At 42.3% G+C, this 26,184-nt stretch overlaps 1 protein-coding gene and 2 pseudogenes across 1 annotated transcript in view; all 3 read left to right on the top strand.

Annotated features, from left to right (window-relative positions):
* PSTPIP2 (proline-serine-threonine phosphatase interacting protein 2) overlaps positions 1-25,964 on the top strand; it is an 84,808-nt gene extending 58,844 nt beyond the window's left edge. The window contains exons 4-15 of the mRNA XM_065932638.1: positions 1,277-1,311; positions 2,751-2,857; positions 8,947-9,009; positions 14,940-15,038; positions 15,555-15,600; positions 16,485-16,564; positions 17,425-17,523; positions 18,457-18,553; positions 18,674-18,755; positions 20,339-20,373; positions 21,418-21,478; positions 24,363-25,964. Of these exons, the coding sequence (XP_065788710.1) occupies positions 1,277-1,311; positions 2,751-2,857; positions 8,947-9,009; positions 14,940-15,038; positions 15,555-15,600; positions 16,485-16,564; positions 17,425-17,523; positions 18,457-18,553; positions 18,674-18,755; positions 20,339-20,373; positions 21,418-21,470 (796 nt within the window). The 3' untranslated portion in view covers positions 21,471-21,478; positions 24,363-25,964. The remainder of the gene's footprint in view (positions 1-1,276; positions 1,312-2,750; positions 2,858-8,946; positions 9,010-14,939; positions 15,039-15,554; positions 15,601-16,484; positions 16,565-17,424; positions 17,524-18,456; positions 18,554-18,673; positions 18,756-20,338; positions 20,374-21,417; positions 21,479-24,362) is intronic.
* Positions 5,091-5,496, top strand: LOC136167667 (cytochrome b-c1 complex subunit 6, mitochondrial pseudogene; annotated as a pseudogene).
* On the top strand, positions 21,873-23,168 carry LOC136167397 (guanine nucleotide-binding protein G(I)/G(S)/G(O) subunit gamma-5 pseudogene; annotated as a pseudogene).
* Positions 25,965-26,184: the final 220 nt, after the last annotated feature.

Here is a 26,184-nt window from a genome sequence, read left to right as displayed (position 1 = left end):
CATGGCAGAAAGTGAAGAGGAATTAAAGAGCCTCTTGATGAGAGTGAAAGAGGAGAGTGAAAAAATTGGCTTAAAACTCAACATTCAAAAAACTAAGACCATGGCATGTGGTCCCTTTGTGAAATCGCTCAGTCGTGTCCGACTCTTTGTGACTCCATGGACTGTAGCCTACCAGGCTCCTCCGTCCATTGGATTTTCCAGGCAAGAGTACTGGAGTGGGTTGCCATTTCCTTCTCCAGGAGATCTTCCCAACCCAGGGATTGAACCCGGGTCTCCTGCATTGTAGGCAGACGCTTTACCATCTGAGCCACAGAAGGGGAAAAAGTGGAAGCAGTGACAGATTTTATTTCACTGTGGACGGTGACTGAGGCCATGAACTTAAAAGACGCTTGCTCCTTGGAAGGAAAGCTGTGACAAACTGAGACAGTGTATTTAAAAGCAGAGACATCACTCTGCCGACAAAGGTCCTTCTAATCAAAGGTATGGTTTTTCCAGTAGTCATGTATGGGTGTGACAGTTGCAGCATAAAGGATGCTGAAGAATTGATGCTTTCAAACTGTGGTGCTGGAGAAGACTCTTGAGAGTCCCTTGGACTCTTTGACTGCAAGGAGATCAAACCAGTCAATCCTAAAGGAAATCAACCCTGAATATTCATTGGAGGGACTGCTGCTGAAGGTTCAATACTTTGGCTACCTGATGCAAAGAGCCAACTTGTTGGCAAAGACCCTAGTGCTGGGAAAGATTGAAGCAAATGGAGAAGAGGGCGACAGAGGATGAGATGGTTAGATAGCTTCACCAATTCAATGGACATGAATCTAAGCAAACTCTGGAAGATAGTGATAGACAGGGAAGCCTGGTGTGCTGCAGCCCATGGGGTTGCAAAGAGTTGGACATGACTTAGCAACTGAACAACAAAAACAACATCATATTTCTAATTATCATACTTTAAAGAATAACTTTTATCCTTATGAGAAATGGATCATAACTCCTATATTATCCTTGGGGGAAATGAAGCATAAAGAATTTTGGCATCTGGCTCCACCCAGATGGACAGTAAAGCATTTATGATGCTTGAGCCTGGGACTGAGGGGTAAGAGAGAGGAAACTAGACTGAAGAAGCCTTGATCTTTTGTTGTCTTCTCAAGCTCATGGGCAAAGATCAGATCATAGGCTATCAGTTAAGACGTGGGCTGGGAGAAACATGCAGTGGTATTATAATAAAGTTATACAGCCAATTTCCAGAACTGAAGCTACACATGCTTTTATTTTTTTTTAGCACCCTGAAGCGAGCCCTTGAAGTCTTCAAGCAACGTAAGTGATTCCTTAAAAATGCATTTGCTGTCCTTGGCAAGCTCTGTGTCTGTCATCACAGCTGCGTTTTAACTTGAACAGCTCAAACTGGTTTAAAAAAAAAAATAGAGCAACTGCTAAGGTGATGAATAGCCCTTCAGAGTTGAAATCAATTGGAGAACCGTCTATACCTGCAGTTGATGATGTGCATTTGACTCACTTCAGGCAGTGGTTCTCACACTGGAAATCCAGGGTGAGGACCTGGCACTGGTCTTCAGGGGTTCCTGTCCATTTCTAGCATTCCCTGGGCCTGTGACTCAGAGTCTAAGGCCTTTAAATTTCCTGTTCTTAGTGCTTCCAAGCTAAGGACTTTAATGTGGCACAGTATGTGCTTAACATGTTTCTGTAGCTAGTTGAGTGGTGCTCGATATCTTTCCATTTCATTTCATATAGATCTGCCTCACTCTTATATTTAACATTTTTTATTCTACAAAATGCCGCATTTCCTCTCGAAAAGTGGGAAATGTCCCCCCACCTACAGTACTGTTTTTTCCCATGCTTGCCAATACCAAGAATGTTCGAACTTTAATTCCAAACCGAAGGATAAAAAGTGATGTATTTCTGGATTTTAAAAATTTTGTGGGTTTTTTTTCAGTAGTTTTAAGGCTGAATATGTTTTCAAATGTTTACTGGCCATTTGGCCAATCTTTTAAAAAATTTCATGCTCTTTAACCATTTTAAAACTCTGGAATAAATATATTTATTTTGATTTGAAGCTCTTTTAATATAGCTATTTACTCTGCTGTGTAAATTGCTATTTTTTTTTCTAGTTTTTTTTGTCTCTTCTAATCTTATTCCAAGTTATTTTGACACACACAAGTTTAAAATTTTTTCTTAGGTCATATCTGTCAATCTTTCTTTCTTTTTTTTTTCAATCTTTCTATCTTTAATGCCATCTATAATTTGTATCCTTGGAACAAGAAAAAAAATTTTGTTACCTTTTTTGAAAGGTAAGTCATGCTCTTTACGAAGATCTCAGAAAATAAAGGGAAAAACACCAATAATCATTCTATCCAGAGAGAAATTTCTTACAGGCTCATGAGATGTTAGAAATGGGAAGAACCTTAGAGTCATGTAATGAGAAATAGGATTGAATTTGAAATTGTAGTGGGTTTAGAAATGTGTGCTAGCATGCAAGCTCCATGAACTTCTCCCCTGCCTTGGGCATACACTAGGTTAGTGCAGTTAGTGGTGGAAAGCTGAACTAAAGGTTTGCTGGCTTGGTTGTAGTGGTCGGGGCAATGCTGGGTATGTGGAGGGGCTTAATAAATGTTGGTGACAAAGTGAAGCAGATTAACTTTGCCACGTACCCAAGAATTCTGTATATATTTTAACCTTTTATATGGTTTCTTTGATTTGAATTCAGACATGTAGGGTTTTTTTTAAAAATTCTTTTGCAGAAGTAGACAATGTGGCACAAAATCACATTCACCTCGCACAGACTCTAAGAGAAGAAGCCAGGAAGATGGAAGAATTCAGGGAAAAGCAGAAGTTACAACGAAAAAAGGTTAGGTTTATGTGTTGCATGGTTTATGTGGTTGGGTTGGGTTTATGTGTTATATCTTACATGTATTAAGATGTTGCCTTTCTTCCAACAGAAAATTCCAGGCTTGTTTTCTCACTGAACTGTTTGGCTCAGCTCCCAACCTCAAGCACACACACTCATCTTTTAACCTATGAGATTATTTATCGGGAAACATGAGATTACTTATCGGGAACCAAGTGGCCACTCAGTCTGGACAGGGATGCCTCTGTGCCCACTTACATGCTAGGGCAGTTCTCTTTTAACTTGTTGCAAGAATCAGAGGTCCAGCTTGCTTTCCTGTTCTTTTTCTATCTGCTGCCACTGATTAAACTATGACTGGAAAGGGGAAGCCCTGTTTTCATAAGAGTCTAGCACATCCAAGGTGGTGGGTTTTCAGTTCACATTCTTCCTCCTGGTCAGGGTGATATGGATGGGTAAGAAATGGAGGGGACTCACTTCTCCCTGGAGACCAGAATGTAGTCCAACCACTCTATTTTACAATTAGGGAAACAGAGGTCCTGGGAAATTCAAGTTCTTTTGACTTCAAAGTGGATGTTATACAGGCTCTTTTTCCTTGGCGGGATATATTCTGGGCAATTATGTGGCAGGAGGTGGGAATGAACAAGAGTTAATAAAATTGGCAAACATTTAGGAAGTTACAATGGTCAAGACAAGAAGTGCAGATTTATGTTAAAGTGTTCCTAAGACTGGACCACTCTCTGTTCTGTCTCCCTTCTGTTTTGGTCCTGAAAGTTTAATTTTTTTGGCTGTGCTGAGTCTTTGTCGCTGCAAGGGCTTTTCCCTAGTTGTGTTGCATGGACTTCTTGAGGAGGTGGCTTGTCTCACGGAGCATGGGCTCTAGGGCCTGCAGGCTTCAGTGGTTACAGCTCGAGGGCTCTAGAGCGCAGACTCAAGCTCTGGTGCATGGGCTTAGTTGCTCCAAGGCACATGGAATCTTCCCAGACCAGGTATCGAACCTATATCCCTGCATAGGCAGGCAGATTCTTATCCACTGTGCCACCAAGGAAGTCCCCACAGAACTTTAATATCTGGTCTCCAAGGTTGGCATGAACTTCATGTGAGAGATAAACTCTTCCCTATGTAGCATCTGAACATGTCCACCCAGGTCACTCCGGACAGCTCTGCATGGACTTCTTGGTGATCTTTCTTCATCCTGGCCCTTTACTGTCTGGAAGTCATTGTCTGCAGTGTGTGTATCCAGTTAACGGCTGATTTTACCCATGCCTCAATCCCAGCAACTTTGCCTGTGGTTCTAAATCAGAGTCTAATTCCGACCTCCCTCATGGCCATTTGACATTTGGAGTGGGTGGCGGCATCTTAAGAGCCTGACTACCTTCCATATACTGTCATTTCGTAAGCTGTCCTGACAGCTGTGCCTCTTCTCGGAAGGAAGGGTAGAAACTAAGAATTAAGGAACATGATGTCAGGTGTTTTCAGACAAATTCAAAGTTCATGTATATGGTTTGAGGGGCACATCTGGCCCAAAGTATATGTGTATTACACCCATCTATCTATTGGATGGGCAGACTCTTTTTGTCTGCCATTGCAAACCCTGCCTGTTCTCCAAAGGGTTTACAGTTTTTCAGCCTTGGACAGCCAGGGTCTATGCACACATGATTTCCACCAAGAGAAGAAGAGGCTTGTTTCCTCACAGTCTTAAGTGCCCTTGGTTTCAGGGAGAGTTTTGTTAATTTTGCAAGGCTTCTGAAACTTCCCTTCCTAGCATGTTACAAAGACCAAGTTCTCACAGCTGAAACTATTTTGAATTATCTTAAGCAACAGCGGAGCCTGGGCTCATTCCACTGCTGTCATCAAAGTGCCCCACGTTGTGCGCTCTCGACAGCAGGAAAACAGCTTCTGAGCTTTCTTTGCCAAATCCAAAGTTTATTCATAAATTTAGTTACTTGTATCACAGTGAACTATGGGTTGTTCCACTTCTGTATTTAGATACTTAAAAAAAAAAATAAAACTTTTGGAGAATATGTGTCAATGTTAACTTCTCATTTTCACTGGTCAAACCCTGCACACGTTGGTCTCTCACTTCTTGGAAATTAAGCCATTTCCATTTATCAAGGAAATCCATCAGTTGGTTTCTTTTAGTGAACTGAGGCAGGGGAGGTGTGGATAGAATGGCTGGTATAACTTTTCAGTGAACTAGCTTATAGAACTAGGAGAAGCCTTTTTGATCCTCAAGTGGAATAGGTGCCGTTGTTGCTGCTTGTGTTGAGTCCAGAACCACAGCCGGGCATGGGGCTAGAGGACGAGCAAAGGATGCTGACTGGGTCCGGAGAGCCCAAGGAGGAGGAAAAAGAGGAAGAGGAATTAGTGGATCCTCTAACAACAGTGAGAGAGCAATGCGAGCAGTTGGAGAAATGTGTGAAGGCTCGGGAGCAGCTAGAGCTCTGTGATGAGTGTGTATCCTCCGGTCACAGACAGAGGAGGACTGCACAGAGCAGCTCTTTGACTTCTTGCATGCAAGGGAGCGCTGTGTGGCCCACAAACTGTTTAAGAGCTTGAAATAAGTGTGCAGATTTGTTCAACCCAGCCTTCATCACCTGGGTACTGGGATTATTTCCTCATGGTTTTGAACATGATGTTTATTTGTGTAACTGAGTTCACGTGAATCTCAAGTAATTTCTGTGTAATTATCAGTGATTTCATCTTAATAAAGTCCAGTGATCAGAAAAAAAAAAAAAAAAAACTAGGAGAAGGCAGTGGTGTCCCACTCCAGTACTCTTGCCTGGAAAATTCATGGACAGAGGAGGTAGACTGCAGTCCATGGGGTCGAGAAGAGTCCGACACGACTGAGCAACTTCCCTTTCACTTTTCACCTTCATGCATTGGAGAAGAAAATGGCAACCCACTCCAGTGTTCTTGTCTGGAGAATCCCAGGGACGGAGGAGCCTGGTGGGCTGCCGTCTCTGGGGTTGCACAGAGTCGGACACGACTGATGCAACGCAGCAGCAGCAGCAGCTTATAGAACTAGTTTTCTGAAGGTGGTGACAAATGCAGCCGTGGCCATCCCTCCCCCAGAGCATAGAACCTGGCCAGAGAGACTGATGTGACAGTAATCATGTCAGTGGAATGAGCCTTAAAAGATGAGGAAGTGAAGCTGCCAGCCGAACCTGCAGTGGGGACACCTAACCTAACCGGTAGGTTGGGGGAGCCTCCTGGAGGCAGTGACCTTGAAGCTAAAGCCAACGGAGTGTGAAAGACAGTGTGAGTGAGGGCAGAGAGAAAGGAGGTTCTCAACCCTGGAGGTTGGCAGGCAGGGAGGGATCTTTGGAGTCACGCTCAGGAGGTTTGACGTTTTAGGTGTTGAGGTGCTTTCCCAGCCCAGAGCATCCTAAATTGAACAAAGGAAGCGCGTGGTCACTCACTCCATCCTCTGGTGCCTACATCATGCTTTACTGTCTCAACTAAGACAGGGATGATCATGGCAGAAGGCCCTGTGTCGAGAGCAAGCTCCGAAGAAGGGAACCTCCCTGGTCACATAGATTGTCACTTCCAGTTTTCAGAGTAGTCTGAGTGTAGGCAAACAGACAAACAGACCATTCAGCAGCTCAGTCAGCAGTTTACTGCAGGTCATTATTATACATCTCTCCTTCCTTTTCCCCTTCCTCTTGCCTCTCCCCACTTGATAGCATGCAGGGCTGTGGCTTTGCACTGTTTTGTGTTACTGATAAGAAAACGTAATCAAATTTCCACTAGAGTCGGTCTAAACAAAAAGAAGGAGTCCTGGAAGAAAAACGTCCCTAAGGAGCCCTGAAAGAGGCTCCCTGGTGATCCAGTGGTGAAGGCTCTGTGCTTCCACTGCATGGGGCGCAGGTTCGATCCCTCTTTGGGGAACTAAAATCCTGCATGCTACATAAGTCCTGAAAAAGAACTCATGACTTACTGGGGTTACCATGAAAAGGCCACCTTACAAGTGAGTATGGACATGAGGAGACTTAAATCAAGGTGGTAGCAGCCAGCTGGACTGGGTGTCCCTGAGTGGCCTTGAGCTATATCACTTTGTGGGCTCCAGGGGTCACACCAGTTTGGTTAGAGTTAGACTGCTGCTCTCTAAGATCCTGCTGATACACAAATACAGGAATCCTTGAAGCCAGAGAGAAGAATGGCGTGAAGTACAATAGAGCTTTGCAGCCACATGAGAGGTGCATGATGCCAGTGTTACGTAGAACTTGGAGATAAGGAGGCCTGGCTTGGGCCATAAACTATAAAATAATAACAGCTCCTGAACTGGAAGAACGGCAGTGTGTAAATTTGGACTAGGAAGGACCATGGACAGACCAGCACTGCTAACTGATCTGCTCTGTGGAGCCCAGGAAATCAAGAAACATTATGAACAAACTCTCCTCTCCTCACAGAGGTGCTCACGTGAGCCACACAGCTCTCTGTCTGCAATGGCAGGGATCTCTCTGCCTGGGAGTCTTTCCCCTCGGGGTCACGTTTCTGTTCTGTCCTCCATTTCCTTGAAGCCTTCACCCAGTTACTTCCTGGTCCTTCCATTTCAGCTGGGCTGGGAGATGGGTGTTCCATTCTCAGAGGGCCCCTTGGGGGCTCGCCCAGGGAGTTTCATATATTCTACAAAGTTCGTATCTGAAGTGAGACCATCCCAAAACTTATATCCAGCTATCTTGAAAATCTATCCTATTTGTGTGTTATGGTAATAGGCAAAAACTTAAGTTTTCCAGAAGAAAGAGACATATTTTAATATTCTTAGTATTATTTTGCGTTATATCATTTTGTACAAGGGCAATGCCATAACTCATTTTGAATTGTTGCATTTCTTGGCTTTTATATACCCAGCTGATTTTAGAGGGCTATCATGGGGATAATGGTAGTTTTGGGTAAAGATTAGGAACAAGGACACGGGAGTCTGACTGTGCCCAAATCCCAACTCTGCTACTTGCTGAGAATATCACCTTGGATGAGGTCACCCGGGAATGGGGATGAGTACTCACAGTCGTTGTGATGCATGAAAGTCGCTTAGTACATAACAGTGTGGGAGCTGCCGTTACGTCTGGGCTGCACTTAGTCACCAGTCCTGTCCAACTCTTTGCAACCCCATGGACTGTAGCCCGGGATCCTCTGTCCACCGGGATTCTCCAGGCAAGAATACTGGAGTGGGTTGCCATGCCCTCCTCCAGGGAATCTTCCCAACCCAGGGATCGAACCCAGGTCTCCTGCATTGCAGGCGGATCCTTTACCATTTGACCCACCAGGGAAGCCCACTATTATGTCTGAGAGTTGCATTTTTTTGATCAGTCCCGTTATTTTGACTAATAAAAGTATTGTCACAACCACATCAAAGAAATTGCTTCCAAGTGATCTCAACCGAGTAGCTTACCTTTCCTGGATTAGATGGTGAACAAAGTTGGACTAATCAGCTGTTCCACAAGCATTTCTTCCCTTCATACTGCCTCGGCTCCTTGCCGGTGATGGGAGTGCCTTTGACAGATGCCACAGAAGTGAATGCTTCTGAGTCCCTAACTGCGCTGACACAGGCTTACAGAATAAAGAACTCTTTTAAAATGAGCAACATTTAAAAAATCCCTTTTAGAAACTTGAGGCTTCCCTGGTGGCTCAGACGATAAAGAATCTGCCCGCAGTGTGGGAGATCTGGGTTCAATCCCTGAGCCGGGAAGATTTCCTGGAGAAGGGAATGGCTACCCACTCCAATCTTCTTGCCTGGAGAATTCCATGGACAGAGGAGCCTGGCGGGGTCACAAAGAGTCGGACATGACTGAGTGACTAACACTTGAAGCCTAAGTTTCTTGATTCCAGATTTACTGATGAGAATACTCTAAGGTGATCCATGATTCTCAGTAGTGGCTGGTGGCCACCCAGGTTCAAAGGTAGGCAAATAGTTCAGTCTTTCTGTGCTGCACTCTCCTTATTTGTGAAATGGGAGTAATAATAAATAGCACATCTACCCGCTGAGTTGTGTGAGGACTAGGTGAAGTAAGCCACGTTGAACGATTAGCCCTCAAAATAAACTGGCGTTAATAATTGTCTTTATTAATAGTGTTGTGCTCTCTTCACAGACGGAGCTTATAATGGATGCTGCCCATAAACAAAAGAGCTTACAATTCAAGAAAACCATGGATGTAAGTCTTACTATATTGCTTTTTTAAAAAATGGTGGCATTTTACGAAATCCTGTGCTGTGTATCAACATTTTCCTGCAAATAACATGTGTGCAGTCTTTTAGAGAAAACAGCCTTTAGTGGTTTGACTTTCTTTCCTTTTAAGGAAAGATTGAGGACGAAATTAGAAGAAATACAATGATGTTATCTTTCCAGCAACCTGGGAAAATATAGAAAATCAACTTAAATATTTCAGACCAGGGCATGTACACTATATGATATCTTTCATCTTGTTGGATTTGAACCTCTTTCCTGTAAGACTGTTTTGAATCTTGATTTCTTACCTATTTTTATTGAGTTTTAAGATATCTGCAAACTGTAAAAGCCTTCTTTGCTTTAAGTAATTTATTTTAAAAATGCTTATCAAGATAGAACTGAGACAAGTTGTTGGGATCTCACACTAGCTTTTCATGAATCCCCTACTGTTGAATTGTGTTACTGGAACATCTGTGACTCCATCTTTGTACAGAAGTGTCATCATATATCCTGTGATTGTGACATCATACCTGGTTAGCTGGTCATAAAAGAAAATGCCACTAATGTTGATGGCATATGCAGTCTATTCTGCATTTTTTCTTTTGTCGGGGAAGTGTGAAATTTCTTTGGTTCTGTCTTGCCACAGCAAAGATTTGAAACGGAAGACCAGTGTTACACCTCAGAGTTTTATTCGGCAAGCAAAGGAAAGTACACTCTCAAGGCATGAAGGCGGGCCGACCCCAAAGGAAAGGCCTCAATCTGTCTTGGCTTCTTCCTTTTATATGTTTGTCTCCTCCCCACCTTGAGCCTACCCTATGCAAATCGGGCTAGCCAAGAAGCGGGTGTATTTGTTTCACCTGAAGTTCTCACTTCAGTCTGCAGATATTCTTTTGTTCCATTTTTGCAGGCTTTTCTCTTTCTTTTGTCTTTTAGCCACTGCCATTTTGGACTCCTTTTTCCTATTCTCACTACCTAACACTCTGATGCAGAGCACCTGAAAAGTGATTGATAGAGAATAATGTCAGTATAATGTAGAAAATGGTGTTGGTTGAGATATGATTACTGCCAGAATTTTTATGTTTTGAGCAATCTGGGGAAAACTCTCTCACAAAGAGAAAGTCTTATTGAAATATAAATTTCCTACTTCCTCTGCCTACATTTAGAACTGTAACATTGTTAAAATTTTTGCTTCAACTGTCAAAAATTTAGAAAACACAAGAAGAGAAAGGAAGAGTATTGTATTTGCCCGTTTTTTGCTTAGTGTTTTTTTTTTTTCCATCTTCTAATGTTTCAAGGTTTCTTTTTATAATTTTGTTTTGCTTAGAGAACTTCTTCAGGCATTTTTTAAGGTAGGTCTGCCAGTGATAACTACTCTTGTTACCAAAAACACCAAGTCCATGTGTCTGACACACAGTGAGGGCAAACAATACTAAAACGTTGGAGTTTGGAACAAAGGTATATTGCAGGGCCATGCAAGGAGATGGATGGCTCATGCCTTAAAAACCCCCAACTCCCTGAAAGCTTTTAGCAAAGCCTTTTTACAGGAAAGGTGAGGGAGGGGAGTTGTTAGTTGTAGCAAACTTCTGGGTGTCAGATCCTTTGTTCTTGAAGTCAGGTCATGGTCAGGTAGCAATGTGCCTGTAAATTTCTGCCAAACAAATGTTATTCTCTGTCCTGACAAGAAAGGGCAGGGTCCCAAGGCACAACTTTCACCCACTAAGGTCCCGGTCCTGGCTAAGAGGAGGCAGATCTCAGTTGGCAGCTCCCTCGGGGCTAGGTTCCCACACCTTGCCCAGGTATCATCACTGAGGGAGCTAGGTGTCCAAACCAACTGGCCCTCAGGCTCCTCCGGCTGCCCAAGGGGGCGGGGCAGGCCCCACAGACTGTGACCCACACAAACTTCCACTGACATTAAGTCGCAGAGACAAGGATGCGGGAGAGATTCAACACTGCTTCAAGGCCTGGGCCAAGGCTAGTGGGTGGCCTTGGGGAGGGCTTTTGAGCCCTGCATGACACAGTCCCCAGCCTGTTTCCTTGGCCCCCCATCACCCACTGGCCCAAGACCAGGGAGAGGGCTGGAGGGCCCAGGGGAGCAGGCAAGCATCTACCTCTTACTTCACTCTCCCACCTGATGACCACTGCCCTGCTGACCGCTGGCTGAATCAAGTCCCTAATGGTCTCTCATTGACAGTTGGTTGCTTGTGGGAAGGGCCCACTGTGGTGCTGGCCAATGGCTGAGCAGGGTCCGTTGCCTGGTAACAGTACAGAGTAATGATCCACAGTAATGTCTGTGTGCTAAGGGCTGCCCACGCTACGCTGTTACACTCTTAGTTTTCCTTTAGTGATTTCCCTTTCATTCTTGAAGGATATTTTCACTGGATATAGGATTGTGCATTTCTTTTAGTACTTGAAAAATGTTGCATCACTTCCTTGTGACATCCATAGTTTCTAATAAGAAAACTGCTATAATTCAAATTAATTTTCTTGTATGGATAAGGTGTCATTTCTGTTTTAAGATATTTTCTTTTTTTTTAGTTCTCAGAAGTTCACCTCTGTGTCTTATCATGGATTTCTTTGGTTTTATCTTGTTTTCAGTTTGGTCAATTTCTGGAATCTGTAGTTTTATATCCTTTGCCAAATTTGGAAAGTTTTCAGCCTTTATTTCTTCAGACACTTTTTCAGCCCACGTTCCTCTCCTAGGATTCCAAGGACATGAATGTTAGATCTTTTGTTATGGTGTCAAAGGTTCATGAGGCTCTGTTCATTTTTTTAAGCCTATTTGCTCTTTTTTTTCAGGTTAGATAATTTCTATTGTATTGTCTTCTAGTTCACCAGTTCTTTTTTCTCTCTTCCATTCCTAAGTCTATCCTTTCAATTAGTAAATTTTTCAGTTCTAAAGTTTCCATTTTGTTCTTATTTATTCCTTCTGTTTCTTTGCTGGGATTTTCTTTTTCTTTGCTAAGATTTTTTTTTCATTTTCCCACTGTGTTTGCAAATGTTTATTGATTTTTATCATTTTTATGATGCCTGCTTAAAATCTTTGTCAGATAATTGTAACATCTCTGTCATCTCGATATTGAAATTTCTTGATGGTCTTTTTTCATGCAGTTTGAGATCCTCCTGGTTCTTGGTATGATGAGTGATATTCAACTGATACTGGACATTTTATATATTCTGTTGCAAGACTCTAAATCTTATTTAAATCTTCTGTTTTAGCTGCCTTACTCTGATACCACTCTAGCGGTGAGGTAAAGTGCCACCACATTGGTGCTATGAGGGGGTAAGATCCAGGTTCCTTCCCACCACCCCCCAGCCTCCACTGACACCACAGGGTCAGTGTTACTCCGGGGGAGTGGTTAAAGTTTTTGCTCTCCACCAAACCACCTCTGACGCCACTGCGGCAGGGAGGGGGTGCACCTCATCACTGCCAGGTGGGGATGGTGAAAGTCCAGGCTCCTCAGAGTCTCTGCTGGCTCTGTGTGTGCTGCTTGGTCATCCCCAGGTAGGAACGAAAGTCCAAGTCTGATATTTGTCCTCCTCTGACACCATCTCAGCAGGGCAGTTGGGAACCTCATCATAGCCTGGTGAGTGTGGAAGTCCCCGCTTGGCCTTGGCTGGATATGTGGTGGGTGGAAGAGGGCACAGTTCTTCACGTGGTGTTTGGCTGGAGGATCCTTCCTGTCCTGCTGTGCTGTCCCTTTTCTGGCCTTTTGGCCAGAGAGAGCGGGTTTCCCTTGGGACTATTTTTTGTTTATGCCCATCAGCATTTCTTGGTTGTCTGCTGCTTTGGCACCCATTCTGTGATATATGAGGGCAAAAGAAAACTCAGGGCACTTGCTTCTAGGTTACTGTCTGAGACCAAGGACATTAGTCAATCTGTCTTCTCTCTGCCTTTTAGCATCTGTGTTTGTTTTATGTAGAATGCTCAGAGGTTTTAGTTATACTTGTGTGGAGGAATAGGGAAGAGTACATCTGTTGTATCTTCCCTGGAACCCATATACATTTTTAAAAAGACATTTTATGATATGCTTTTAGAGTCATAAATGTGATCATACCCCATCCATTTTATGCAAAGAATCTAAGACTATAAAATCATCCAAAATGAGAAAGACAAAACAAAATGCACTACTATGTTCAGTACTTATAGGAAAACTGTAGATGACTTAATGACCAAAAAATGGAGAAAGATTAAATTGTACAACCTTTAAAGATATGATTATGAGGACTATGTGGCAACAGAGAAAAAGTCCCTAATATGTCATGTTAAAAAATAATACAGAAAAGAGAAAGATTGATCACTGACAGCCTTAAAGTTTAAGACTTCTTTAGAGCAAAAGAAAAAATATCATATGGTGAGAGATGACATGGGAGAAAAATATTAGTACCATATGGGGCTTCCCAAGTGGCGCTGGTGGTAAAGAACCCTCCTGCCAATGCAGGAGACACAAGAGATGTGGCTTTGATCCCTGGGTTGGGAAGATCCCCTGGAGAAGGGCATGGCGATCCACTCCAGTATTCTTGCTTAGAGAATCCCATGGACAGGGAAGCCTGGCAGTCTACAGTCCATAGTGTTGCAAAGAGTTGGACATGACTGAAGTGACTTGGCATGCATTAGTAACATATAATTTACAGTCAGTTAGTGTTACTAGTATAGCCTGAGCTTTTAAAAATCAATTAAAATTATAATGCTCCAAAAAAAAAAAAAGGTAAAAGACATGGAGTAGAAAAGATATACCACCTTATCAATGAGATAAAATGAAAATTAAAAAGGGATAAGCTTGTAGTATTAGAAAAGGTTAAAAACATTGTCTTATTTTAGTGTTGGTGAGAGTATGAGGCCATTGTACCCTCACATATGTGTTTATAGGAGTATAGATGAGGGTAACCATTTTGGAGGGAAGTATGTATACATTCTTTTATCAAACAATTAGGTTTCTAGGAATTTGGTCTGTAAATTCACACTACCCACAGTAAAAATTGGAGCATTTTTATGTAATAAAAATAGAAAATAGGATAAATGTCCACCAGTAGACAGTAGGTTAAGAAAATTATGGCATATATATATTATATATATATGTGTGTGTGTTAACCCCAATTGAATTGCAGGGGAAGCTGAGAAATGTAGGAAAGCATGTGAGATATTTGATGAGCACAAACCAACTCTGCAAAGGTGTCTTCATTCTTAGTCATGCGTTTTTGGGGGGTTTGTCATTTTTTATTTATTAGCCAACTGATTCACAGCTTTGCTTTGTTTGAACAAGTTAAGTCTTTGCTTTAAGAGTTGAAACACAATTATTTGATTCAGTAAGTGTACTTTGTGAACTGATTACACACTGCTGATAGTAATGGTAGCACAGGAGAGACCACGCCTACTTTTAAACTAGTGAAAACAGAATTATTTAAGCTAAGAAGGTGCATGACCACCTTGAGCTACAGAAATTATGAGATTGGTGCCCTCCCCGCTGCCCACATGCAGTGATGGGGCACATGAGAATACTGAACCATTGTTAGTTACAGTTATCAGGACCAAGTCATTGCATCTCAGTTCTAAGTGTAATGAATAAATGTTGGATTACACATCCTCTAATCACATCAGCATTTGATTTTGCCTAATTCATATTCAATCTTTTGTGTCAGTAATTTTTAAAGTTCATGGACTTTGTTTTTGCCAAAGAGGAGTTGTTAGTTCCTCGATGAGGTTGCCACTACATACATAATTTGGAAAGGGGATGGAGAAACCTTCCGAAGATAAAAAAGAGCATCTGCTCCGAGCACACACAGTCTGGAGGTGATCACAGCCCTAGTCAGTGTGCCCTCTTATTTGCTGGGGGCAGGGGGGGGCGGTTAGGGTGGCTGCTCCTCAGAGTCACAGTCGGCTGATCTGTTTTGATCCTCTTTTGTCTCATACCTGCAAAGGCAAAGAAGAACTACGAGCAGAAGTGCCGAGACAAAGATGAAGCAGAGCAGGCTGTCCACCGCAGTGCCAACATGGCAAACCCGAAGCAACAAGAAAAGGTACCTCGGAGAGCCAATAGCCTGAAAAACCCAAGATTCACATATGTCAAGCTAGAGCTAATTAATAATCCTAACAACAAAAGAAATGGACTTGCACTCTAAGCTTCTGGCAGTACCCTCCTTCAGGCTATTCGAATCCTCTGAGCCAGAAAAACCCATGTCCTATTTTGAGGGTTAGGGAAGAGCTAGAGAAACCTGGTAATGGGGAAGGGGTTCTGATGTTTTCATCTTGCTTCAAAACTCAGCTCATGTGTTCCTTATAGTGAGGCTGCCTCCTGCTTGGGTGTTTTATAAATTGAATTTTATAAAATCTGGATAAAGATTGTTAGCAGTCAGAAGGTAGGGGTATGTTTTCGGAAGATTAGAGGGCAAGTTAAATGATTAACATACAAGACAAACATAGGTATGACTTAGAACTTGTCTCTTTACAGACATTGCTTTTAAACCTGTTTTGCCTTTAGAAGCCTGGCCCAGCATTCCTGACTTCTTCTTCTTGTTTTTTTCTGGTCCTCACAGCTTTTTGTGAAACTAGCAACTTCAAAGACTGCAGTAGAAGACTCGGGTGAGGGGTGTGCTCCCACGGATGGGGAAGGATGGTGGTGGGGCTAAATATGTCTGAGAAAGGTAGTTTTATATACCTTATGATAGTGAATATATGCTTGTACCATAGGATTAGCAAGGTATTCGAAGGGAAGAAGGGAGGGACAGAGGGAAGGAAGGGAGGCTGAGAAGGGGGGTACATTAGAACCTTGGAAAGTGAGAGAAGCAAAAGAGGCAGGAGTTTCTGGCCCCTGCCTGCTTAGCTCATGGTGCCTGACAGGTGACTGAATGGCGTGGGAGCGTGGAGGGGTCGGGTCATGTGATAGCTGCTTTGAAATCAGGTACTCACTCTTACTTATCGAGTACGATCATCTTAAAACCCCATTTCATCCCTGATACGTCTTCTCTGCTGTGAAAGAAACAGCCAAGTTGTGAGGTCTCGTCATCACTGAAATCTAAGGATCCAAACCAAGAGTTTGCAAAGGCTTCTAATTCCCAGAGTTTCCTGCAAGAGGCCAACCTCTCACGACCGTGGTCCCTTAAGTCTCTAAATCCAAAACTGAAGTGACTTGCTAGTTCACTCTTCTGCCTGCCTCACTTAATTTTCCTCAAAATGGAAAGAGGTAGAGGGAAACTCTGGTGAGATTTTTTTTTGGGGGGGGGTCAGCCTTTAGTTCTCTTTCTTTGGAACATTTCTGGCTGAGTGTTTGGTTTCTCTTTAAAAAGAAGGTGATGCCCGCCTTTGCTTATTTTTCACAAAGCTGTGATGAGGGTGAGATGTAACTTTGGCCTTCCAGCCTTCAGCATCCCCAGGAGCCCTGGGAGCTCTCGGGAGGGCCTGGGGGCTGGGCCTGCGAGCCCCGCCCCGCCCAGTTTCCAGACCCAGGCCCCTCCCCTCCGTTGCAGACAAGGCGTACATGCAGCACATCAACACGCTGGACAGGGTCCGGAGCGAGTGGCAGAGCGAGCACATCAAGGCCTGCGAGGTACCCGGAAGCGCAGGGGCGGGTCTTCCGGCCTCTACTTTTGTAGAATTGCTTGAAGGCAAGTTAGGAATCTGGGCTTTAAGTAGAGGATGGAAGGAACTGCAATGTTTTCCCGCAAACCTTGTCTTTCTTTCTAGTGGTTCTCAAAAGGAGGTCCTGGAACCTGTACCAACATCCTTGTTAGATGAAGATCTTATTATCAGACCAATTCCAGGCCCCTGGAATCAGAAGCTCTGAACCCACAATAAGTGGGTTTTCTCCAGTCGAGGCGAATGGGGGCCATTCCCTAGTTTGTGGTGCATGGGCTTCTCTTGTTGCAGAACACAAGCTCTGGAGGGTGTGGGCTTCACTAGTGGTGGCTTGTGGGCTCCAGAGCGCAAGCTCAGTAGTTGTGGGACACAGGCTTAGCTGCCCTGCGTCCTGTGGGATCCTCCCAGACCAGGGACTGACTTAGCATTGCAAATTCTGCCTTGCAATGAGTCCTGCGTTGCAAAGCAGACCCCCAACCACTGGACCATCAGGGAAACCTGAGGGCAAAACTTTGCATCGGAGGCTCTGGCAAGCTGCCCACATGCAGATGTCCATTAGGCAGTCGGAAATGTGAGCCACAATTCAGGTTAGAACACTGACGGCTGGGTTCACCATCACCTCTTATGTACAGAACTGTATCCAGTCCTATTTGTGTTAGTGTGTTATTAAAATCCATTTGCCAGAGTTAAGAGTGTCTGGGCTTCCTCAGCGGTGGGTGGGGAGTACACTAGATGAGACTATAAGCTTACAGATGATTCAAGGTTGAAATTGTTTCTTACATCATAGCCAGTCTAGACCCTTTCTCTGCTCATCTGTACGTGTTTCTGCAGGTGTTTGAGACTCAAGAGTGTGAACGAATAAACTTCTTTCGAAATGCACTTTGGTTACATGTGAATCAGCTCTCACAACAATGTGTCACAAGCGATGAGGTGAGTCAGAGGCATCCACGGAGGATGCTCTGCGTATTAGAATCATAGAGTGGGAGGACTCAGAGACATGTGTTAGTTCATCCCCCGTCATTAGAGGCCGAGGTAGGTACAGTGACCGCATCCACGGTGAGTATGGACCCAGATAAACACCTAACTTGGCTGACTCCTGCCTCACTTTACCATCATGAGTCTCTCACTAAGAAATTCAGAATTAGGGCAGGAGGAGCAAAGAAAGGAGACCCAAATGCAGTTTAATTTATGGAAAACAGAGATGTCACAACATGAATGGGAGTCCCAGGGACTGCTCCAGTCTGGAACGGAGTTACTCCAGGACACTAAGTATCAGGAACTAGCAAGCTGAGCCACACCCAGGCTAATGGTCACTCCAGGGCTCAGGGTTTAATGTCAGCAATGTTAAGGGCCATTAGTGACCCACGTTTAACTCATGCACAGCAACTGTCCTGGGTTCCCAGGTCTCAGAGGGACCAGAATCAAATTTTCACAACCTTCTTTCCTGAGAAGTAGCCACTCTCACTTAGATGGGACATTCACTTTTGAAAAATAGTTAAATACCCAGAAAACAGGTAGGATTGACTGAAGAACTTTTCTCCAGTTGTCTTTGCATTTGTGTGTAGGATTAGTCATGGAACTTGGTATCTATTCTCTTCATCCCATCCATTTTTTTAAAGTCTTTCTGCCAAGGTTGCTGTGTTGCTACAAAGATATTATTTTTTGTCATCTTTAAAAAAATGTAATAGCAGATATACATCAGAGAAATCCCTCTGTGTGAGTCCAGGACGTGGGAGTGTCTCTTTTTTTTCTTTTCAAGACAAAATTTGGAACATAGCCATTCATCAAACCTCCCATTTTAATACTCCATGCCACCATTTTTATGGATGTACCTCTACCTTGATTTATCTTCTTTTCTGTTAGATGTATGAAGAAGTCCGTAAGAGTTTAGAGATGTGCAGCATCGAGAAGGACATTGAGTACTTTGTGAATCAACGCAGAACTGGACAGACTCCACCAGGTGAATGGGGTGGTAGGCTGGGGGATGTTATTTAAGCAATTCTATCAGTCTTTCGTGTCACATGTCATGAGAATGGAAGTCATCAGCTTCTTAATGTTTTATATCTTGATGATTCCCTAGCACCCATCATGTACGAGAATTTCTACTGCCCCCAGAAGAATGCAGCCCCTCCAGGAAAGGCTACAGGGTCTAACTCGGCAAGGTAATATCCAGCTTTCTTTCACATGAAGATAAGTGCTTTTAGGGACTTCCCTGGTGGTTCAGCTGGTTAAGAGTCCACACTTCCACTGCAGGGAGTTCAGATTTGATCTTTGGTTGGGGAACTAAGATGCCACATGCTGCAGTGAAGCCAAAAAAAGAAAAGTACTTTTAATGAGCATTTTTATTTTTAGTGTTCCAATTCTAATAAGGACATGTTAGAATCAGAATGTGTCTACCATTGCATTTGCTTAGAGAGGTTTCTGGATTTTTCGAAATAGCGTTTTTAGGACAAATGTTAAATGGATTGTACTAGTCATAGTTCAAGGAGGATTGTGTCATGCTTGAGTGTGATTATTATTACTCATGCATGAATGCTATACTTTTCTATTAATAATATTTATTGATTTTTACTTATTTATTTATTATTTATTTGGTTGTACTGGGTCTTACTTGCGGCACACAGGATCTTTAGTTGCAGCACCTAGTTCCCTGACCAGGGATTGAACCTAGACTCCCTGCATTGGGAACTCGGAATCTTAGCCATTGGACTGCCTGGGGAGTCCCAATCCTAGACCTTTCTTGTAGAAAGCAAGAGTTGGCAAACTCTATGACTCCCTGTGAGTCAAATCCAACCCCCTGTTTTGGTAGGGCCTACAAGTTAAGAATAGTTTTCATGTTTTTAAATGGTTGAGAAAAATTGAAAGGAAACTATTTTGTGCTATGTGAAAATTACATGAAACATGAACATCAGTGTTCATATGTAGAGTTTTGCTGCACTCATCTGTTTCCTTTCTGTCTATGGCTGCTTTTATGTTGGAGATGAGTAGCATTGAGATAGAAATGTCACATGGCCAGCAAAGCCTAAATCATTTACTATCTGGCCCTTTACAGAAAAAATTTGCTGCCCCTGATAGAAAGGATTCTGAGGGAAGAGAAACTTCTGTTTTACCTACAGTCACCCTGAACTCTAAGCTGTTGAATTTTCAATCCAGTTTTTAAAAAGATAGGGGAGTGTTTGAGTGGGGAGAAAGCCAAGCGCAGGACTTCCCTGGTAGTTCAATGGTTAAGAATCCACCTCCCAATCCAAGGGACAGGGGTTTTAGCCCTGATTGGGGAACTAAGATCCCACATGCCATGGGGCAACTAAATCTGTGTGCCACAACAAAGACCCAGTGCACCCAAACACATAAATAAATAATAAATATTTATGAAAAAGAATGCTAGTGCTGCTCAAAGCAGTTACTATGAATTGTTTCCTTTAACCCTCAAGGCGAGGTGGGAGCTGTTTGACTTCCCATTTTGCACGGGAAAACTGTCCAAGGCGATCAGGAGCTCTGGCCCACACAATAGATTTCTGGACTGCGGAGCAGAGCTCTGAGCATCCTGCTCCCTAGCATAGGGTAGTATTTGCAGCCTAGATCCAGGAGGTCAGCGCTGCAGAGCTTTTGTTTCATCTGAAGTCTTCTTAACCTTCCAGAACAGAAACCCAATCTGACTAACATGCAATATGTTTGTAGAGTGAAGTAGAAAATTAGAAAAACAGCAAGAACTTATCTGAAAGATTTTGGTTTCCATTTCTTACAGGAGAGGACCTCTCCCAAATCCTAAAAGCTTACCAGGTATGCCACCAAGAAGAATCATTTGAAATCTTAGGTCAGGTTTTACTTAAGGTTGAGTAGCTAGAACTTTGAAATAAAGGAAATAAAAGGAGAGAAGGGAATAAATAGAATCAAATTTCCAAGAGAATGAACATATTAGAAACCATAATACTCTTTGTCAGAGTGGAATTTGGTAATTTGTCGTCTGTTTTTATAGCTTATCCCAGAGAATTCAGCTACTCAAGTACCAAAAGAAACTTGTAAAGGATTTTTACTAAGAGACCAGTTCAACTTAGGCCATGAAAACGGCAAAACTGAGATATAGTTTCCTTTGGATGACACTGAAATATAATTTATAGAAGATGTCTAGAAACATATAACCTAATATATTTTGTGCACTGCCCACAATTGGAATTGTGGAATCACTTTTCTCTGGTCTTCTTTTCCCTCTGAACTCCTATAATACCTCTGGGAGAACCAAATATTTAGTGCTTTTTGTTAGTCTGTATTCCCTCAGTAATTACAAAATCCTTGAAGGCAGAAATTTTGTTTTCTTCTGAATCAATCACAAAATGTAACACGGTACTGGGCACATAGTCAGTTCTGAGCAAACACCTATTATTTGAATAAAAGATATACCTATCTATGTTCAAGGGAAGAGGGAGGAGACATCTTAGGCTGCATTTAGCATCTTAGCAAAAATTTAGTGACTGAAATTACATCTCGGAACTCTGTAAGGATGTAAGTTAATTTATTTCTCATAACCTTTTAATTACCACTTGATAATAGGGGACTTATTTTTGTCCATTTCTGAAGATGATTTTACTGTGGGGAATGATAGCTGGGCAAGGATGAACAAGGGCAAAGAAATATAATAGAAATTCCCAGTATGTTTTCTGGCTTGTAGTTATGACTATTATTTATAGGTTTTGTTGCCAAATATGTTTTCTTCTTACAAAATGGCAGCCACCAGACTCTGAGTGGAATGGTTTGATTTGAAAAGGGCTAAGATCTTATCATGAAGAAATGTTAACTTGGTGTTGCTCTGTGTTCTGCCCTTTGCAGATGATCCTGATTACTGTTTACTTGATAATAACTACAGTTTGATCTATCAGTAACATCAGTGGTAAGAACCTTTCATCTTCACAGAATCAAGTTGCATTTAGACTAGTGACTGTAGTTTTGAAGTCTTTGAAGCTTCCTTACAATATGACTGCAAACAAACAACACCTTACGTCAGGTCTTGCATGGGTGGGCATGGTGCACTTGCAGAATGGCCAGTCTGGTTCCCACAGCTGAGAGGGGACCAAGACCATTCCATACTTACTTTGAATGAGGACATTTCCCCTTTATTCTTGAACTCTTTATTTGCTCCTGTTAATCTCTTTTGTGGCTATTGCACACCTATACTTAAGGCCCTGCTACAAACAAATATGGGCTTCCCAGGTGACTCAGTGGTAAAGAATCTAGCTGCCAATACAGGAGACACAGGTTCGATGCCTGGGTGGGGGAGAAATCCCATGGGCAAGAGCATCATCGCGCACCAGATGATTAGTGCTCTGACCTCGTCAGTAAAGCACAAAGGCTCCTGGAGCAGGACTGCTAGGCCCACAGTGGCTGCAAAGGTGATTCTTCCTGTATGGCACGCAGGTGCTGGCACTGGCGCTCAACATGCCCCAAGTCAATATCAACTGGAAGGAATGTCTCTGAAGCCAAAACAACATTACCAAATGGAACTCCTCATGAACTGTAATTCTTTTAACCCAAATGGGCATATACATGTATATATGAGCAAAGAAAACCTCTGAAAAGATATCTTCCTAAACAGATAATAGGTTTTCTTTTCATCTATTCATGTGTGTAATTTGTCTACAGTGCTAATCTATTGCTTCTTTCATTAAAAACTCTTTTAAAGAGTTGATCTTCTTGCATGTTACTGATCTTAGTGTCTTCCTGGGAGTGACAGGAGGGGTGGGTAGGATTCAGAGAGTCACAGCGGAACTGGAAAAGTTGCTCTCCCACGCTTCTCGGTTTGGTGTTGGTGAAATTCACTGTCACTTATGAAAGAAAATCGATTAGACAGAAATACTCAGCTAGTATATTATTTATGTTTACATGTAAGTCTTTAAATTGCTTAAGAAGTATATTTAATATTTAAAGACCTTTGCTGTGAAAGATAGTGAATATTGAAGATGTAAAAATCCTCATCCTCTAACTGTATATAACTTTCTGACCTACAAACAAATTGTAGTTAGCCAGTTATCACTTTTCCATTTCATAAACCTCTCTTCCTCATGGAAAGAGGCCCAGTGCATTTTAAAGGTAGACCCGCCGACTGGCCCAGCAGACCCACCGCAGACCTGCCTACGGCCCGCGGATCTGCCATCCTTTCAAGTGCGCCATTTCTGGTTCATCCAGTGTTGGGGCTATGAAAAAAGTGGTTCAACACCTCCGGCTGGAGGCCGGGCTCAATCGGGTGAAGGTTTCCCAGGCAGCTGCAGATTTGAAACAGTGCTGTCTGCAGAATGCTCACCACGACCCTCTGCTGACTGGAGTATCTTCAAGTACAAATCCTTTCAGACCCCAGAAAGTCTGTTCCTTTTTGTAGTAAGATGAATCTTGACAAGGTTTTCCAAACCACTTTTCATAAACCAGTGAATATGCAAAGGAAAGCTCAATTTGAAGCCTGTACAAAAGCCTCTCTGTAACGTGCCATACTATACAAACTTCTACTTTTGTCAGTCCTTAATGTCTACCTCTCTGAATATTCATAATTTTGTTTCACAAGGGTAATTATTTTATATACACTGATGGCAGCATACAATAAAATACTTAGTATTTAAAAAAAAATAAAATAAAGGTAGAGTAGGAACATGGGAAATCAATGACTTGGCGTTCAAAGGTGGAACGTGCTCTCTAGAATACCAGGCAGTAATGACTATATGGCAGGGCATTGGCAACGCCACAAATTTCTTTTTTATTTTTTACCTTCCTTTCTTCCCTCCCTCTCTTCCTTTCTCTCTCATTCCTCCATCGCCCTCCCTCCTCTCTCTTTTCTTTTCCTCCCTCCCCTGTCTTTATTTGCCTTCCTTCCTTCTTTGCTTTCTTTTTCTTTTCTGCTTTCTTTCTTTCCCTCACCTCTTTGGATAAAGCACATTCTAGCTGCTTAAAAACAGCTAGAATTTGACCCAACAACTCTAGCTCCTCAGAGCCCAAGAATTTGCTGTTTGAATGCAAGATGGCCATACCAACACGTTTACTCAAGTTAGGTCACTTTACTGGGCCTCATTAGTGTCTGTCAGCTCAAAGAATAGGAATCCAAATGTGTAATTGACTGAAGGGAAGGATTGGGGCAGGAGAAGGGGACGACAGAGAATGAGATGGCTGGATGGCATCACCAACTCGATGGACATGAGTTTGAGTAAACTCCGGGAGTTGGTGATGGACAGGGAGGCCTGGCATTCATGGGGTTGCAAAGAGTCAGACACTACTGAGCGACTGAACTGAACTGAAGAGAATTTTAAAGAGTGAGTCTACCTTTATTAATAACTTAGTTAAGTGACTTATCACAACATTTAAAATAGTTTGAATGAAACTTTGGAAATGACATTTAAATAGGAAGCTTTAAGGATTTGCATTTGTTCTGCAGTTGTTGATTTTAGCTGCTATTCCTGTTTTTAATCCTAACATGTTTAGGTAAAAACAGATTATAACCTTTGAATTAAAAAATATATATATCAAAAATATATAATTTTATGGGGACTTCCCTGGCGATCCGATGGTTAAGACTCACTGCAGGGGAGCATGGGCTTGATCCCTGGTCAGTGAACTAAGATACTGCATGCTGCTTGGCCAAAAAAATTCCGTTTTTCATCACTTAAATACTCATCTCTCACTATTTGTTCTCCTTGACCAAGCACATTGTTCTCCTTGAATAAAATCACAATGTAGGAGCAGGGTGCTGATGTGAATAGTTGATGCAAATGAAATGTCTTTGTTATTTCTTTCAGAAAACAAAGCTTTTTCTGACTGGCGTTTCTAAGGCATGGAAGGAAGCACTTAACAGCAGAATCTGTAGAAATTATGTCAATCATGAAGACTTTGAAGTGAACCCTTGCTATGATTTTTTTAATATTTTTAAGTTTATGGCAGTCATTTAGTTCAACTTAGTCTAGTAGAGTTCTGCAGTTTTTAAAAGTTTGTAAATTGCCCAAGACTGAAGAATTATCCTTTCCTAATCAAGTTACTAAAATTGTGTGTTTTCTACTTGATTCAGGAAAGTCTTTGGATTTAAAACTTTGACTTGGGATTTGGGGCAGGGAAGGGTGAATAGGAGTCTGAGTCAGCAACCCGCTCAAGAAGCTCCTTTGCCTTTGAGGGCAGCGTGGCTATGGAATTTCCATGGTGACATGTACTCAGTGGTGCAAGATTCAAAATCACCTTCCTTTTTGGTTGCAAGATTTAAAGGCCATCTGACAGCACTTTCTCATTTTGCAGATGAGGAAACGGGGCCCAGAAGTGTGAAATCAATCTCCCTACAGTTAGGGACAGACACAGAAGTAGAGGGCAAGCTCATCCCACATCATCGTCCTTCTAACGCTTCCTGAGGCTGTGATGCTCATGTTGAAATTTAAGACACCAAATGTTTTTGCTGGCATCTTTTCAACTGAAGAGATTACCAGGGTTTAAATGTCAGGCTTATTTTTATATGGCTCACTGTGTGTACTGAACTACAGAGCACCATATTTAATCTTAGAAGCCATTCATTGTAAAACATCCTATTATTTATATGTCACTAAGAAAGTCAGTAGAGGAGTTGATGCTTGTGACAATGGCCAAGCCCATTGGAATTTAAGTTTCTAAAGTGTAGGGGACAATACACCCTAGAATCAATGAAATATGGTATTTTGACTCTATTCCTGAAGAGAATTTTAGACTTACAAAGCCGGTACTCAATCTTGAGTCTTCACAGAGAAGCTTTTCCTTGTTAGATCCTGGATTTTTTTTTTTTTTTTTGATACTGGAATTTTTTAAAGTGTCAATCTTACCCTCTCACAAATATCTGAGTCTTTTTTGGTCACCCACAAACAGCCCAGAGATTGTGTACCTTGGTCTAATATTCACACTGAGTAAACAGTGCATTTTAGTTAATGACAAGTTAAAATTGCACTGGCATGGTTGTAACATTCTGGTACCACAGAGAGCAAACACTTTCCTTTTCTGCTCTGTACATAGCTTTCCCAGAAGTATAGACAAAGTGATTGAAGGAAGGCTAATTATTTCCCCTTTTCACATAAGGTGCTGCTGGAAGAGGCAGCTTCTTGTCATGGCCGGACGCTTGCATCAGCTGGATATCCTTTTGAGAAACTGAAGTTTGCAAAGGGCCATTGACTTCCCCAAACTGAACAGGCTCAAGACATTTTCCTTTGAACTCAGAACATTCTATTTTTAAGTATTTTATTTATTATTAGCAGTTCCTCAGGGATTTCAATTTTCTCTCTATTGGTCAATGTAACTGATGTAAAATGTTTTAAGAATTGAAAATATTTTTATTTTATTGCTCTGCCAGTTTGATATGAAGTGAAATAAAGATTTTGGTGATTTGGTCTTTATTTTGCATTTTAATGTTCATTGTACCTCTCTTCCAAGCTCTATTTCACTCCTTATCATATTTGCTACGGTTAGATCATGGAAGGACAAACTTCTAGTCAGGGAAGCCAGGCAGAGACTGGCACCATGCCACTTCCTACTAATCCTTCAGGAGCCAGATGTAGGATCCCTTCTTTGGGGAGGTAGCTTCCCTGACTCTGGGCTTGGCGGACTTACACTGAT

The sequence above is a fragment of the Muntiacus reevesi genome, chromosome 4, assembly GCF_963930625.1.
Source record: "Muntiacus reevesi chromosome 4, mMunRee1.1, whole genome shotgun sequence".
NCBI classification, from domain to species: Eukaryota; Metazoa; Chordata; class Mammalia; order Artiodactyla; family Cervidae; genus Muntiacus; species Muntiacus reevesi.
The sequence above is the reverse complement of the archived record's forward strand: the minus strand, read 5'-3'. Positions and strand labels throughout refer to the sequence as shown.